General features: G+C 38.4%; 5 protein-coding genes across 5 annotated transcripts; all 5 read left to right on the plus strand.

Moving 5' to 3' along the window:
• Positions 1–265: 265 nt before the first annotated feature.
• LSM04_003911 (uncharacterized protein) lies at positions 266–3,607 on the plus strand (the record flags this gene model as incomplete). Its single annotated transcript, XM_067336669.1, has 1 exon — positions 266–3,607. The coding sequence occupies one exon, from the start codon at positions 266–268 to the stop codon at positions 3,605–3,607; it is 3,342 nt and encodes a 1,113-aa protein (XP_067190986.1).
• Positions 3,608–5,454: 1,847 nt separating this feature from the next.
• Positions 5,455–6,150, plus strand: LSM04_000993 (uncharacterized protein; the record flags this gene model as incomplete). Its single annotated transcript, XM_067336670.1, has 1 exon — positions 5,455–6,150. The coding sequence occupies one exon, from the start codon at positions 5,455–5,457 to the stop codon at positions 6,148–6,150; it is 696 nt and encodes a 231-aa protein (XP_067190945.1).
• Positions 6,151–6,890: 740 nt separating this feature from the next.
• On the plus strand, positions 6,891–7,544 carry LSM04_004083 (uncharacterized protein; the record flags this gene model as incomplete). The annotated part of the gene is made up of 1 exon (XM_067336671.1): positions 6,891–7,544. The coding sequence occupies one exon, from the start codon at positions 6,891–6,893 to the stop codon at positions 7,542–7,544; it is 654 nt and encodes a 217-aa protein (XP_067190989.1).
• Positions 7,545–8,483: 939 nt separating this feature from the next.
• LSM04_003436 (PSP1) lies at positions 8,484–11,150 on the plus strand (the record flags this gene model as incomplete). The annotated part of the gene is made up of 1 exon (XM_067336672.1): positions 8,484–11,150. One exon carries the CDS (start codon positions 8,484–8,486, stop codon positions 11,148–11,150), a length of 2,667 nt encoding a protein of 888 aa, XP_067190980.1.
• Positions 11,151–13,683: 2,533 nt separating this feature from the next.
• LSM04_008771 (uncharacterized protein) lies at positions 13,684–16,089 on the plus strand (the record flags this gene model as incomplete). Its single annotated transcript, XM_067336673.1, has 1 exon — positions 13,684–16,089. The coding sequence occupies one exon, from the start codon at positions 13,684–13,686 to the stop codon at positions 16,087–16,089; it is 2,406 nt and encodes an 801-aa protein (XP_067191054.1).
• Positions 16,090–16,331: the final 242 nt, after the last annotated feature.

A 16,331-nucleotide genomic window follows, 5' to 3' on the forward strand; every position in this document is an offset into this window, starting at 1 on the left:
CATATTTCTGATTGTTTCTTGTATTATTGTTTTTTTTTTTTTTTTTTTTTGGTGTGTGCTCTAATCTTCTCGTACATCTCTCTTTTTTTATGTTGTGTGTGTGTGTTATTGACCCAGTAGTAATCCCATTTTTTTTCTTTCTTCTTCTTCTTTCCTCTTCCTACTACTAATGCTGATTATGATGATAATGATACGTGAATTCTCTTATTTCCCTCTTTCTTTCTTTATTGTTATGTTCCATAATGCCATATATATATATATATATATGAACAGGTCAATCCAAGTAGCAGAACGGGGAAAAAAGAAGCAAGAGATGGACACTAATGAGAGCATAAGATCTCCACAGACCACTAGTCTTCTTCTTCGCTTTCTGCATTTTCTCTGGGCATGCCACACGCACGTGGATCTGCCTCTGGAGCATACACTACAACGCAGCATAGAACTCGCACACTTTACAGAGTCTATTCAGCCACTGTGTGTTCTCCCACGGCAGCAATTGAATGTGCGGTGGGCGTTGTGGGAACTTCTACACAATGCCGTTGCACGTGAGAGACATGTGGATGAGATGGAAAAACAATCACGATTGTATGGTGGGGGATGGGCAAAAACAATAACGAGACGAGTGTCACCGTGGACATCTTCTGTAGAGCATGGAGGTATTGGTGGTAGTAGTAGCAGTAGTAGTAATAATAATAATACAACGATACCCACTACTTTGGGCACTAGCAGTGGTAATAATACCAGTCATAGTACTTATTATTATCATTCTTATTATCATAATCCAAACAAGAATGGTGCTGGGGGGATGACTGTTCAATTCTTAAGGGAGATGAGTGAGAGTGAGGAAGAGGCGTTACTGGCAGCACTGAGGGCCCGTGGACATTACCACGCGCGTCTCCCACGTCATGCGAACAACTGTTCTCGACGTATCAAAAAAAATAGCAATAATAATAATAATAATAATAATAATAGCAACAGCAGCTTATGCAATAGTTCTGCTGTAGAACCCAAGAATATGGATGTTGTTCTCGGCCCCGTGGCCTCCCTCACCAGTGGATGCTCTCTCTGTATTGCGGAGGCTCTTCTGCAGGGTTGTTGGATGTGTGTACGATTAGTGCAGTTGATAGACACTGTAGCCGCCGCCCATCTCTGTGCCGCCCCGCTCATAATTCCCACCGATGTGTTGTCTCTCACTCCGCGTGAGGCGATGTGTGTGGCCTACCACACCGCCCAACATCAGCTGCAGCTGAGTATCACACTACTTCTTTCCATCGCCACAGAACCCCAACCCTCATCAACCTCATTACCAGCTTCATCGTCTTATCTACATGTTACTGGAGAAGATGAAAAGAGACACTACGCAAGGACAGCCACTGCGATTGCGGCGGTGGCACAGCAAGGATTAGAGGTATGCGTTCACCTTCTCTCAGCACTGCGTAGTTTGCGAGGAGAAAACATGATGTATGTGGTTCTTTTACATGCTGCCACACTGACGTTCTGTGATCGAGATGGCGTCAGGAAAGCAAAACAGCTTATGATGAATTTTGCTACATCATTGTTATTATTAGATGCGGTACCAGAAGGAGGAGGAGGATCAGCAAAAACATCTTGTGCAAAAAAGAAATTGAATGACAACGATCTTTATCATATGTGGCTTAGAATAGAGTCTTTAATAGAACTGGGTGATGGAGTAAAGGCTTATGAGGGCCGGACATTAAAATCACCATCGCTATTGCGAATAGAGGAAGTTACCACAGGTGTACTCTTCACTGTGTATCTTGAACTTCTCCAGTTAAGGGAGTTACCACTACCAACCACGCATCAAGCCTCAGGTATGGATGCGAGTATTAGCAATACTGCAGCTGGGGAAGCGGCCATAAATGTCTGTCTTCGTGCACGTGAGGTGCTTGACACGATTGTACAACCGCGTTTGCTAAAATTGTGCGATGCCGTTGATGGAGCTGTGTGTACACGTGGACGTCAACTGCAATCTCTCTACTGGCTACTGCGTGGAACACTCTCTCATATTCTAAACACACTTTGCATTTCAACAACGAGTCCCACCAGGTCAGAGGCAGATAGATACAAATCAGAGGATCCATTAGAGTGTATGCGTGAGGCGGTGAAGGGAAGTGAGGCGGCGCGGGAATTTCTCGCTCATCCATTAGCACCTGATTGGGTAAATATAATAATGACTCAACAACAACATCATCATCCCCCGCATAGTAATACTACTATTACTACTGCTAATGATGGAAAAGATAATGTTGAAAAAGGTGAGAAGGAACATATGCGTGGGATTGGGTGGTGGCGTCTGCAGATAGAAATGCACGCTAATGATAAGCATTACTGTGAAAAGGAATCTACTCCAGAGAATGTAACACTATCACCACTAGAACGTGTAACGGATGTGGCACTCTTACCATTATCGGCCATGCGATTGTGGTTTGTACTCGCTCGTACGGTGTTTCGAAGTGTTTCTGCTGATCTCGTCTCTGCACGTGTACGGGAGGATGTAAATGATCCCACAACTCCTGTTGTGAATACAGCTCCTCACAGTGTTGTTGGCGTTCCTGTTGTTTCTACTACTACTACCACTACTACTGCTGTGGGACCTTCTTCCACACTCACCACCGCTGCACATGAAAATGATAAAAACATTCATACGAACAACAGCAACAACAACAACAATAGGAGTGGAGGTAAAAAGGAACGAAGGGGGGCGGCCGCAGCGGCACAACGAGCGGCGATAGAAGAACGAACGAATCGACATAAAACGGAAGAGGCACAACGCCGCACAGAACAATCACCGCTTGGTTTTTGGTATCGCTGGCATGAGGCTATTCATACAAACTGTCTGATGAGTCGCTTGACAAAACGGGGAATATCCCTTCTTGGGCGTTTCAAACAGGTAATGTGTTTTGCTAGTGGAGGAAACAACACAACTGTTATGACAACGTTCATGCGTGTATTAAGTGAGGAATGCCCAATTGCTGCAAGTCAACAGGAGGCCTTTGTAGCGGCCCAACTCATAGATCCTGATCTTCTTTCCACAGAACAAAAACAACAACAAGAGGAAGAAGAAATAGAAACGAAAAAGGAAGAAGAACCTTCTTTGGCTTTATTGGATGAAAGGCTTCGGCATGCATGGGAGTCGTATGATCTTCAGTGTGTGCAGCCAGCGGTTGCCCTCGGAGAGACTAGCGATACCGGCAGCAATATCAATAATAATAAGAATAATAATCATACGAAGAAAAATAGTAACGACAGTATTAGCAACGGCAGCAATAACAATAAGTTCAGTAATCGAGGAGTAGCAAAACTCCAAAACGTCTCAGCGATGCCGACAAAGCGTAATGGAGAACGCCTCCATCAATCACCCCAGCAAAAACAACAAGAAAAGAACCAAAAACAACGAGGGATGATGTTTAATTCGCCTTCTTTTCAGTCACATCAAAAGGTTTTAGCACGTCTTAGTCCTTTGACTACCGCACCGGCTTCTTCTCAATCCTCTTCACTGTTGCATTCCTCCCCAACATGCACACTGCGGATGAAGCCGTTGTCACCACTTCTTCCGCAGTCTAAACAGCAACCGCAACTGCAATAGTAGTAGTAATAGCAATAGTAGTAGTAGTAGTAGTGGGAGCATTTAAAAAAAAAAAGCAGAATTGCTGATAAGAATGGTGCTTTTAGAAGATGTTGTGGTGTCAGTATAAAATTAAACTATAGTTTTTCTGGAAAAGAGATGTGCCGAAGAGAACAGGGGGAAGAAGGCGAACCCTTCCATGCTTCTTTTTCTTCTGAATGTATCATAATTTTAAAACCCGTTGAGCGATTGTCAGCTTTTTCTGTTTTCTTTTTGTTTTTTTTTTGTTTTTTGTGTGTGCTTATTGAGCTGGGATACTATGCAAGCTTGTGAGACCACATGCATTTCTTTTCCATCGGGACGCTGTTTTGAAAGCTTGCGTTAAGAATGGTTAAGTCTTGCCTTTTTCTTATGCATACAATTTCTTGGAATGTGGTAAACCCTTCGAAAACTTGTTTTCTTTTTTTTTTTTTTCTGACAGTCTGTTTAACCGTAAGTTTCCTGAAGGCTCAACCCGACCCAATCCACACACCCGCTCGAGCGAGGGGATGGCGGGTTAAAAGGGCTTTTCAGCACTTCTTCCATTTTGTAGGTTCTTTTTATTTATTTATTTATTTATTTATTTATTTATTTATTTATTTATTGATTTAATGAAGAACCATCAGGAGAAGAAAAAAAACCTAAAGTTTTCTTTTTATGGGAATGTGGGGTAACAATCCTAACGGTACATATTGTTTCCTTTCTGCTTCCTCTCTTTTTACTAAGGATTAAACAAAGACAATTCACCAAGATAAGACAATTCACAATGACGACAATACCTATTATTATTATTTTTTTTCCTATAATTATTGCCTTTCACACAACAGACAACAGACATTGGCATACTATTTCGCTTTGGATTGTTTTTTCATTTATATTTCAGTACCCGCGCGTCCCTCTCCGTTTATTTATATATATCTCTCTCTGTGGTGTACTCAGGTGACCCTTTACCGCTAACACAATATATAAAAATTACTTTCCTTGTCGACTACCACTCCTATTTACGGCACAATTAATAGGTAAAACAGTACGTTCTACCCCTTTCAAATAAGGAGAAAAAATATTTTGCACAAACGTTTAAATGATCAAGAAAAAAGAACACAAAAAGGAAATCTCAACACATTATATAACTGTTGCCATATGGTTCTCCAACAGTACTTCGGGAGCAATGGGGTGCGAACCGCCAGTATCAATGAGTTCTTCCTTTATTCCATGGGACAAAAATGTAATTTCATGGCATTTTTCTCTTCCAGAGAAAAACGCCTGGAAATATCTTTTCTTTATTGTTATTTATTATTATTTTTATTTTGCTGAATTGAAGATCGGAGTTTCTTCGAGGGTCCGATAAATCCGCGGTATTTTCTTAATTGGGGGATATGTGGAGTAACCGCAGTTCTGGTGCTTTCCTTCCCCCGTTCCCTCAATAAAATAATAACATAATAGCAGTCATTTCTTAATTACAGTGAAAGTAAAGTTTTTTTCGTTTTAATAATCATTCTGAGAAGGAAAAAGGAAAGACATGGGGGTTATCTTCCCATCGTTCTCTTGTGTTTTGTGTACTGTGGGGTTTGTTTGCGAATTGTGTGTTTTTGTTTTGTATTTTCTCTCCCTCTCTCTCTCTCTTTCTGTGTGTCTGTGCCAACAAAGTAAAGGAAAAGAACGAAACATATCGCTAACGGTGCGGAGAACGAAAAGAAAAGAAAATAAAAAACAAAAAGGCGATTTAATAAAGGAAATAAAAATACATAAAACAGAAGGGAAGGGAAAAACACACACATAAACACATACATATCTATTCAAACGAAATAGAAAGACCGTATTTGTGTTAAATGATTATTCAAAACAGTGGACGTCAGCTGCTCCCTCTTTCTTTTCCTACCGCATGTTTCATACATCGTCGTTACATCACAGTCACAACTACTGCCTCTACTACCACTATTAATAGTAATAATAATAATAATAATAGTACGAACAGTAAGAACAGTAGTGCCAGCACAAATACAAAAGGCCAGACCATCCATGGGAAGAATAATAACAACAGTCCTCCTCCATCTTCTCTTCCATCGTCTTCTTCTTCTTCCAATAATAATAATAATAATAATAATAATAATAATAATAATAATAATAATACATTCACGGCGGAGATCCCCGCTATTGACATTTCCCGACTGCCCAACACTATTCCTGGCGTCTCCCGGGAGGAACTCGCCGCCCGCCTCGCAAAATATCAACGGGAGTTGCAGTACAAAACCGCCGCAGCTGCAGAACGGGAACTCGCGCGGGAAATGGATATTATGCGGCGGGCGATGCCACCGGAGGAGTTTCGTCGATTTGTCGCGAGTATTGATGCGATGACGGCCGAAGAGGCGCGGCTCAGTGCGATGAGTCCCGCAGAGTTGTATCGATACCAACGGCGGGAGTGGCGACGACGGCAATTGCGGCAAATGGGAAAGACCGTGACGTTTCTGGTGACGTTCTTTGGATCGATATTTTTTATCTTTTTTCTGTTTTTCTTTTTTCATTAAAGGAGAGGATACTGCATGGGGGATATATACGTATACATATATATCTATAGAGAGAGAGAGAGAAGAGGACTAGTTAATTAATAGTCATGGTATTAGTGTGGATGAAAATAACAGTATGTGACACTGTGGAAGCAGGTCCTTAACGAATACATTAGAGGTGTTGAGAGGAGATGGCGTGTCCGGCACTTGTTGTGGGAAGCGAAAAAAGGAAAAAAGATTGAGTGATGGAAAACGTATGAAATTTTCTTTTTCTTTGCATTTCTTTGTTTGTTTGTATGCTTTCTTGTAAACGAACATCAAAACACTCTTATAGAGTTATATATATATATATATATAATCTGTATCTGTGTGTGTATCTGTATATAGTTGGTTTTTTCTGGTGTTGTCATGTTTTTTTTTTTTTCGTGGCTCTTCTCTCTATTGTGTTCTCCCATTTCATGCGAAATTGGACAGAAAGGGGGAGTGCACAAGCGATAGAAAAAGACCAGGCAGAGTTCTTGCAAAACATTTCTCTTTTTCTTCATTGTTTTTTTTTTTACTTGTTGATTTCCTCTGTGTTTGTCCCTCTTCTCTTTTCCTGCTTTAGTCACTCTATTCTATTTTTTTTTCCTTCTTCTTTGTTGTGGGTGTACGTCTATACAAACATACTTTTCTCTTTCTATATATATATATATATATATATATATATATATATATATATACATAAATAGGTAGATATCTGTATCCGTGACTAATTAGTCATGCGGAGAGTATGTCCTCCCCGTACCATCACTTCTAGCACATCCATCCCCAATGCCTATTCTCATTATTATCATCATTCTTACTCTTGTTATTGTTATCGTTATTGTGGTTTCTCTGGAGGAACTGTGGCCCTTCACCCTACACCGCCCCGCCTGCGGCCGCAGACCATCAAACCGAATCCCGCCCACACCCCCAGCGGGAAGTTCGATCGCAGTTTCGAGAAACTCAGCGGGGAGTTGGAGAGCCGCATGCCGTTCCGCCAGCAGTACGTCCTCTTCGGCAATAAATACGACCGCAACTTTGGGGAGGAGAGTTACGAGGAATTGCGGCAGGCCGCCCAGGATGACATTCACGGCCGCGAACCCGAGCGAGCGGCTGCCCGGCAGGCCCGCAGTTATTTCACCGGCGACGATCTCTCCCCCACCGCCCTCCACGTCCAGTCGCCGCGGCTGAAAGTGGCCCAACAGCCGCAGCGGCAGAAGTACGATAAAACGATTTTAAAGACATCCGCAGAGGCACCGGAGTATTACTACGTGCGAGCGCAGCCGACGCAGAGGAGAAGAGAGCGTGTGGTGAAGTGGGTGGTGGCTGCGGCGGCTGTGTGGACAATGGGCCGGGGGATGCATCGTCTCTATCTCTATATGCTGGAGTAGTCATCATTACTAGTGGATGGGGTGGGTTGTTCTTTTATTTCTTTTTATTTATTTATTTATTTTTGTTGTTTCTTTGGGTGTAATAATGACGGTATGGGGTTAGTCTCTGTGTGTGTGTGTGTGTAAGAGGGAAAAGGGAAAGAGGTGTATTCTCCTGAAGAGGATATATGCAGACATGGAAAGGACGATAGATGTATATGTATACATATCTGTATATATATGTGTGGAATTTTTTTTCTTTTTTTATGAATGAGTAAAGACTCGTTCTTTTTCTTTCTCTTTTAGCTGTTTGTTCTGTTGTTGTTTTTTGTATTATCGTTTCTCTCTTTTTTTTTCTTTTTTTCTATTATAGTATTTATTAGGGCAGACCTTCACCACTCCATACATCTACCTTTATATATATTATTCGGAGTGCATACAGTAAATAACAGATACAAAGAGTACACTTCATACACAGTGCAGAACAAAAAAAATACAAGCAAATATTAGTGGTGAGAGTGTGTGAGAAAATAATAGTAGTAGTAAAGAAGGAAGGAAAAAAAACAAAGAAAAGAACAGAGAAAGAAAAAAGCAAACAAAAGCAAGTTATAGAAACAGATTCACTTGAAGTAGCATCGGCAACAGGGAATAAAGTACATAAATAAATAAATAAATAAATATATATATATATATATATATATATATATATATATATATATATATATATATAAGAGGAAACTTTTTTTTCTTCTCTTTTATTTATTTGTTGACTGTGTTTATCTATCTTTATTCACTCTTACCTGAGTTATACTTCAACTTGACATTAGTCCTTTCGTTGTAATCCAAAGGCACGAGGATATAAAGTAATTATACACTATATATATATAATAAAAGAAAAAAAAAACAATAAAAGGAAAGAAAAGAAAAAAGATATTTATATATAAAAGAAAAAAAGAATAAATGAGTAGTAGTGGTGATATTCTTGACGGCTTCTTTAGTCAGCCAAGATTGCCATTCACACAAACAGAAAATGCAGGCAGTGCATGGATGAGTGAAAATCAATCTCAACAACAACAACAACAACAACAACAACAGCCATCATCACCCCAATCTCAACAACAAACTCAATTATCATCTCTGCAGCCACACACGCCCAACGGTAAGTCTCCAGACACAACAACAACTGTAACAAGCGGTAGCAGTAGTAGTAGTAGTAGTAGTAGTAGTAGTAGTAGTGGGAAAAGCAGTTCTATTCATCATGCGGTCAGAAGTAATCCCGAATACCCCAACCACCACCACCAACATCATCCTGACGCTATTCATACTCATAACACTACTGCTCATACTACTTCTACTCCTGCTGTACCATTCAGCCCCCACCACCATAACAACGCCGGTGGTGGGAACTACACAGTAGGAACTAGTGATAATAATAGTAATAATAATAATAATAATAATAATAATAATAATAATAATAATAATAATAATAATAATAGTGGTGGAAGTGGGATGATGAGTATAAATACAACTATGGGATCCCATCCATACGCGACAACGCCTTCTATGTATGCGGCAGCAGCGGGATTAACACATACACTTCCTTCTTCTTCGTCTCATCATACTCATACTCATACTCAAATGCATCCAAATACAATTCCAATGTCTCTTCATACAACAACAGTAACAAATGTCCCGGAAACTGAAGAGATGAATGGAACAGATGGAACGTTATCCACTACGTTTGTAAGAAAGAGTAACAGTGCCACGCTAGATCGACTTTTGGCGTGTTTAGGAGAATGCAAAGGTATGGCGACATTTCAGCTTCAACAGCAAATGGGACAATTCCCAACAAATAATAGTAATAATAATAATAATATAACAAGTCCTGCTGTTGCTGTTCTTCATCAACTTGTTACACACTTGGAGGAAGACATTGGAAGACTTCTGCAATTGCGAGATATTTCATCTTCTTCTCCCAGTACAGCATCGATGTTAAATGGCGTTGGGGCCTATCATCATAGTGTACCAGCAGATATGTCAAAAGATACGATTATCCATTCACACCAACAACAACAACATCAATCAATGTTAAATCCACAACATAATACGCTTTTGCAGACTGAGACGAGTAGTGGGGCGCAACTCTTTGGTTCACCGGCGTCGAATGCGAATGCCACAGGCGGTACGACGACATTTGGTGATCGTGGTGTTTGGTGTTTTCCAGAGGCGCGGGGAAATCAACAGAAAAATGGAACGGTGGAATTGTTAGAGACTGGCGGGAACTCCGCAGCCACAACTGCAGCTGCTGCTGTTATGAGACGCCAACAACAACAACAACAGCAGCAACAACAACAATCCCAATATCAATATCAATATCAACAGCAACAACATCTGGAGAGTGCGATGTCCCCAACTGCAGCACAGATAATGTCATATATGAACAGTGTTACTTCTGGTGCCCCACTATATCGCCCATCCAGTTCATCCATGCTGGCAGCAACAACAACAACAACAACCGGTATTAGTGGTAATAATAATAATAATAATAATAATACTAATAGCAATGGTAATGGTAATGGAAATGTTAATATGAATAATGATGATCCTTCTGCTGTTTATACTACAATGAATGATATGACGCCTAGCTTCATGGATACCACCCATACTAACACTATTACTAATAATAATAATAATAATAACGCCGTGGGGATGAGTCACTGCAGTCGTGTAGATGAGGAATGTATAGAACAACAAGAACAAGAAGAAAAACAACAACAACAACGAGCACTACACTCACAAACTCCCTCTGAAAACACCGATGGACAAAAGTTCCTCGCCTTTGTGGAGTTCAAACGCCACCGGGTACGCAAGTATGAGTGTAATATGGATATCTCCCCCGGTCAGTACGTCATGGTGGACGGCGATCGCGGCCGGGACTGCGGTCTTCTCGTGCAAACGATTAAAACCCGCCCAGACGGATCCACCGCACTTTATTGCATGGACGGCACAAATGTGAATGCGGAGAAAATTAAACTTGAAAAAGGCCGCGTGCTCGGCGTGGCCACGGCGGAGGAAATTGACTACTTACACCATACCATGCAGCGTGCAGAGCGGGTGGCGTTGGAAACCTGTAAAAAGGTCTGTGATGATATGGGTATTAAGATCAATTTACAGGACTGCGAGTATCAGTTTGACATGGAGAAGGTGAGTTTTTACTTTAACAGTGAACACAGTGTGGACTTTCGGCCACTCGTGCGGGAATTGTACCGTATGTTTCGTGTGCGTATTTGGATGGAAAATACAAATCCACATGTGAAGAATGCCATGCCCATTGCAGATGGTAGTAGTGGTAGTGGCACCAATAGCAACACTAATAATAATAATAATAATAATAATAATAGCCATAAGAGTACTAATCATCATTATAACAATAGCAACAGTGATGATCCCTTGGGGAATACCAGTGATCTTGGCGCCTACAGTTACAACAGCAACAATAATAATAATAATAATAATAATAATAATAATAATAACAGCACAAACAGTAACAGTGGTAGTGGTGGTGGAAAACGGCGTGGAGGACGTTGGGCGCAGAAGCAAACACAATCAAAGGATGGAAAGATATAATCATACACATATAAAGAAGGAAAGAGAAAGGAAAACAAATAGGGAGTGGTTGAAACCCCCTAATGAATGATAATGGAAGTGGAAGAAGAATGGTTTTGTTTTGTTTTGGTGGTGACCTTCTGTGTTTGTCTGTGTGATTCGATCTGTATGTTTGTTTGTCTTGAAGTGACTTGGGTGACCGAATGAGAAAAGGGAAAAAGAATAAGGAAGGCAGCAATGCATATATACTTGCATATAATATATATATATATATATATATATATATATACCCGTTGACTGAGTAAAAAGAGAAACATAGAAAAACGGTCAGTGGTGGATGCAGAAATCCCTCATCCTTTTCTTTTGCTGGTACCATTGCTTGTAATGATTATTATTATTATTATTATTATTATTATTATTATTATTATTATTATTATTATTATTATTATTATTATTATTATTATTATTATTATTATTAGTACTAGTATTAGTATTATTACTACTTTATCCATAAATTCAAAAAAAATGGAAAGAGTACTACCGCTTCCCCTCAAAAAAAAACGAAGAAAAACGAAAGAAAAAAAAGAGTGTGGAGGAGTCATTGAAGTTTCTATGCACTTTGCTGTTGTCGTTCACAACAGATGGAGCCACAGTGAAGCGAATGAAAAGAAATAATTAAGAAAATAAATAATATATATATATATATATATATAAACAAGGAACAGGGGAAAATAAAGAAAAAAATGAGGAATAATAAGAGAAGAGAAAAAAAAAGTAAAGCAGCGAGAGCAAATACGGCGATTGTGTTATTCGCGAGAAGAAGAAAATAGAAGAAAGGGCAATTGACTGAAGCTGTCTCAGAGAAGAAGTGGAAAAGGAGATAAAAAGAAAAAAACAGAGAATAAAATATATTTAATTAAAAAGCGTGTATATATAAGAATACGGTGTAGAAAAGGAAAAAAGACTGAAAGTGTATGTGGACTGGAAACAGAAGGGGTGTAAAAAAAAAAAGAGAAACAGATCAATAACAGAAGAATATATATATATATATATATATATATATATATATATGCCACTTTTATTGTAAAGTATACGTCTGTGTGTTTTTGGACGCACTCAATTCTTTTTCTCTATTTATCTTGTTAAATTTACTTCTGTTTTATTTAAACCTATTTCTCTCTCATGTGAGTCAAGTATATTATCATAATTACTATTATTACACCGTATATATTCAAAACAGAGAACATCCAGAGAAAATTCACCCCTCTAAAAGAGAAAAGAAAAGAGAGAAAGAAGAAAGACAACCCATTCAAATGAAAACGGGTTGAAAGAAATAGATAATTTGAAGGAAAATAAGATAAGATGCAACACTGAGTAAGAAGAAAAGAATATAAAAAGAAAAAAGATACAGATAAAGAACAGACTTTAACAAAAGAATATGATGAGAAGTATGCCAACAAATGATGGTCTTTTGTGTGTATGTGGATATGTTTCATTTTTTATCTTTTTTGTATATATATATATATATATATATGGTTTTTTTTTTTTACCTCGTTTCATTTTTTTTTCCTCTTCTGTCATTCTCTTCAGTCATTGTTTGTACAGAGAGAGAAATATATATATATATATATAACAGGAGAAGAGAAAAAGAAGAAAGAAGGGGTAAAATGGGTGAGTCTTTCATTATTTTTTTTTCAGTCAAATCGTTTTTTATAAAGAAAATAGTAAGAAGGAACGAAGTGCGGTGAAAACATACTGTTAAGACACACTCACACAAACGCATAGAAAGAAAAACGAAAAAAGAAATAAATGAAGAGAGAATAATAAAAGAGAAATGATGCTGAAAAAAAAAAATGAATGAAAGTAAGAAGAGAAATTACCACTAAAACTGACAAAGATGAAACAGTTTTATTCTCTGTGTGTCATCACTCTTTTTTCTTTATTTATTTCTTTTCTTTCTTTTCTCCATTGGCGTTTTCTCCTTACTTATTGCTATTCGCATGTTCTTCTATTTGTTACCGAACTTCTCCACCACAGACCCTTTACCAGTCACGTACCCCATATACACATTTACAGACAGACATACGTATATATATATATATATATATATATATATATATAAACTCACAGAGATGCAATGTATGAACCGTTGCCGAGAACTAAACAAACAGAACACACTTCATTCTACCCCTTTTTTTATCATTTTTCTCTTTTCGTGATTTTGTTTGCTTTTTTTTTTTAACTGTGTTTTCCACGTAAAACTCTCATTACTGGACTAGTGTGCATTGCCATAATTGTACTGGTTCTGTTTTTGTTTTTTGGATTTCTTCTTGCTCACTTATCTGAAACAGGCTCATACACACACACACGCACACCAAGGGAAGAAGAAATTAGAATCAAAGAAAAGAAAAGCAATACGTATAAAAGGGAACCCCCTTCCCTTTTATTCTTTTTTCTTCTTTTTGTTTAAACAAAAAAGAAGAAAGGAAACCCCCAATTATATATATATATATATATATATATATATATATATATATATATATATATATATAGTATGCTGCGTTGTACACCCGCTCGCTTTAAGCTGCGACGTAAAAAAACACCCTATGTGCAGAAGTTCCTTGAGGGCTGTCCGCTGCCCTCCACACTCGTCGATGATCTCGCAGGGGCGAATTTAAAATCCTCCACGCCTTTCTTCTCCACATCTCCGCGGTATATTGTACCAGCAGAGAAGCGATTATCTAAATTGTTCTTTCATCATGCGCTTTATCCCGCAGGTGGGGCTCGGCGGCCGTATCGTGTGGTGATTGTACGTAATGGACGAGGGGTGCGGAATTACGCTGGTGTGGTATTAAATAGTTCTACAGCTTTGCCTGTGAATACGGTTAATAATGAGAATAGTAATAATAATAATAATAATAATAATAATAACGGGATTATGAATGGGAATAGTGTTTTTCTTGTGGACTCTCATCATGTATTAAAAGATCCAGCACGGCGGCCGTTTTTCTATTCGAGATCATCGCTCGTAACACCCTCAGGTAGCCATGATGGTGTTGGCAATAGCATTAATAATAATAATAATAATAATAATAATAATAATAATAATAATAATAATAGCGGTTTAAGCTCTGTATTGCGACCTAGCGAAGATAGTATATTGGCGCCTTTGTGTGGAGTTGTTGAGAATCATTTCGCATCGATTTTGAAACAGGAACGGCGTACAGTGGAGGGTGAAAATAAAGAAGGAACAGCTAATACTACTACTACTACTACTGCTAATAATAATAATAATAATAATAATAATAATATTAATAATATTAATATTAATACCATTACTAATACTACTGATAGCACGAATGCAAAGCGAGAGAGTTTCATAGAAGAGTTAACAAAATTATTAAGTGCCGGTCATGGTGGGATAGTGATGGGAAAAGAATTAGAAGGAAGAAAAGATACGAATTCTAACTCTTATGAAAGTAGTAATAGTATTAGTATTGATAGTATTAGTAGTAATAGTTCTCTTGTGGAAGGATTACTTCACGATGCGGCGTCCTTTCCCTTCTCATTCTTCTACGTACAAACTCAACTGCCCTCATCAGCGGTATTCATGCAAACGATTGCGGAATCCACAACGAATGCCGTAGAGTCATTATTCCCATTGAAAGAAAAAGAAAAAGAAGGTTCAAGAACAATAAAACGTTCTTTAGTGGCACAATTGGCTGGTGGTTTAGAACCAACCGTGCCATTTGCGGTAGGATTACCATTAGTTGTAAACTCCAGTACAAAGAAGTGTGATGCTGGACAAGGTAAAGTGGATAGGAATACTGTAATCCCATTTGGTCATATTCAGTGTCTTTTGCGAGTGCGTACAAAAGGGAAACACCACGAAGATAGAAATAGTGATAGTGTACGAATGTCTCCCACGAATCATGTATCAACAACAAATATGAATAATAGTCATATCTCTACTAGTAATACTACTAATAGTAGTACTATTGTGGAACCTTGGAAATTAGGGGTTGGTTTAGATCCCAAAGTTCCTTTTCATGTTCGCACCATAACAGAGAAACGAGCAACGACTTTTCCCAATAGTAATAGTAATAATAATGGTAGAAGCGGTGATAGAACTTCATCTTTATCGAATAGGTTTGAAAATATATTGGGAAGAATTGACTGTGAGACGTATATTTTACCACAACGCGAACTCCTCTTTTCTTTTCACGCACCGGAGGAAGTAATTGAGATGTGTGCAAAGCAAAATGAGGAACGATTGAAACGTCAAGTCGCATTGGGTTATAGTGGACCAACACATGTGTTTGCAGAGGGTCCACGCACAGCCACACGTATTCTACGAGATGCACATTGCAATCATATAACAGCTGAAGCAGCTGCCGCACGTAATAATAATAATAATAATAATAATAATAATAATAATAATAATAATAATTCCTCACAAGAAGATTCACAGCAAACCACAGAAACAGGAAAGAGTCGTATGGTATATGACGTTCGAGCATTACCAGGTGATGTTGTGTTCGTTCCTAGAGGTTGGAGATACACGGTAGAGCGTATTATGGGTACGGCCGTCTTGGATACTACTAATACTATTAATACTAGTAGAACTGTACATGATAATAATAATGCCCTACCACGACAGGCATTAAGAGCCGCATTTATGAATACTAATACACCACAACAGAAGAGAGGACTGAGTGATCCATTTATTGGTACTGTGTCAAGAGGAGCAGAACTCGTAAAAGAATCAGCAGTGGAGGGAAGGGAAGGAAAAAGTGAAATTGTGGGTGTGGATGTGGATGCTTTTATACTGTGTTACAGACCTTATCCGGTACTTTCGGCAGAACAGGCGGCTAATTATGTTTCAGCTAATTACGTTCATAGCGGGATTGAGGAATTCTACACTAAAGGTGGGAATAACATTTTCCACAAGTATACATGATAATGATACACAAAGAGAAGGCCGAAGCAACAAAAAAAAAACATTGCATCCGTCACGTATATATATATATATATATATATATATTGCGAGATAACTCCAAAACGTATATATTATTCTTTTTAACATACATACATCTATAAACATATACATATACTTAAGCTGGTATGCTCTTTCATTATTATTCTTTATTTTCCTTCATATTTTCAATTCTCTTACCATAATTGCAAAAATAACCATAGATC

The sequence above is a fragment of the Trypanosoma melophagium genome (genome assembly GCF_022059095.1).
Source record: "Trypanosoma melophagium isolate St. Kilda chromosome Unknown ctg25segment0, whole genome shotgun sequence".
In the NCBI taxonomy this organism is placed as follows: domain Eukaryota; phylum Euglenozoa; class Kinetoplastea; order Trypanosomatida; family Trypanosomatidae; genus Trypanosoma; species Trypanosoma melophagium.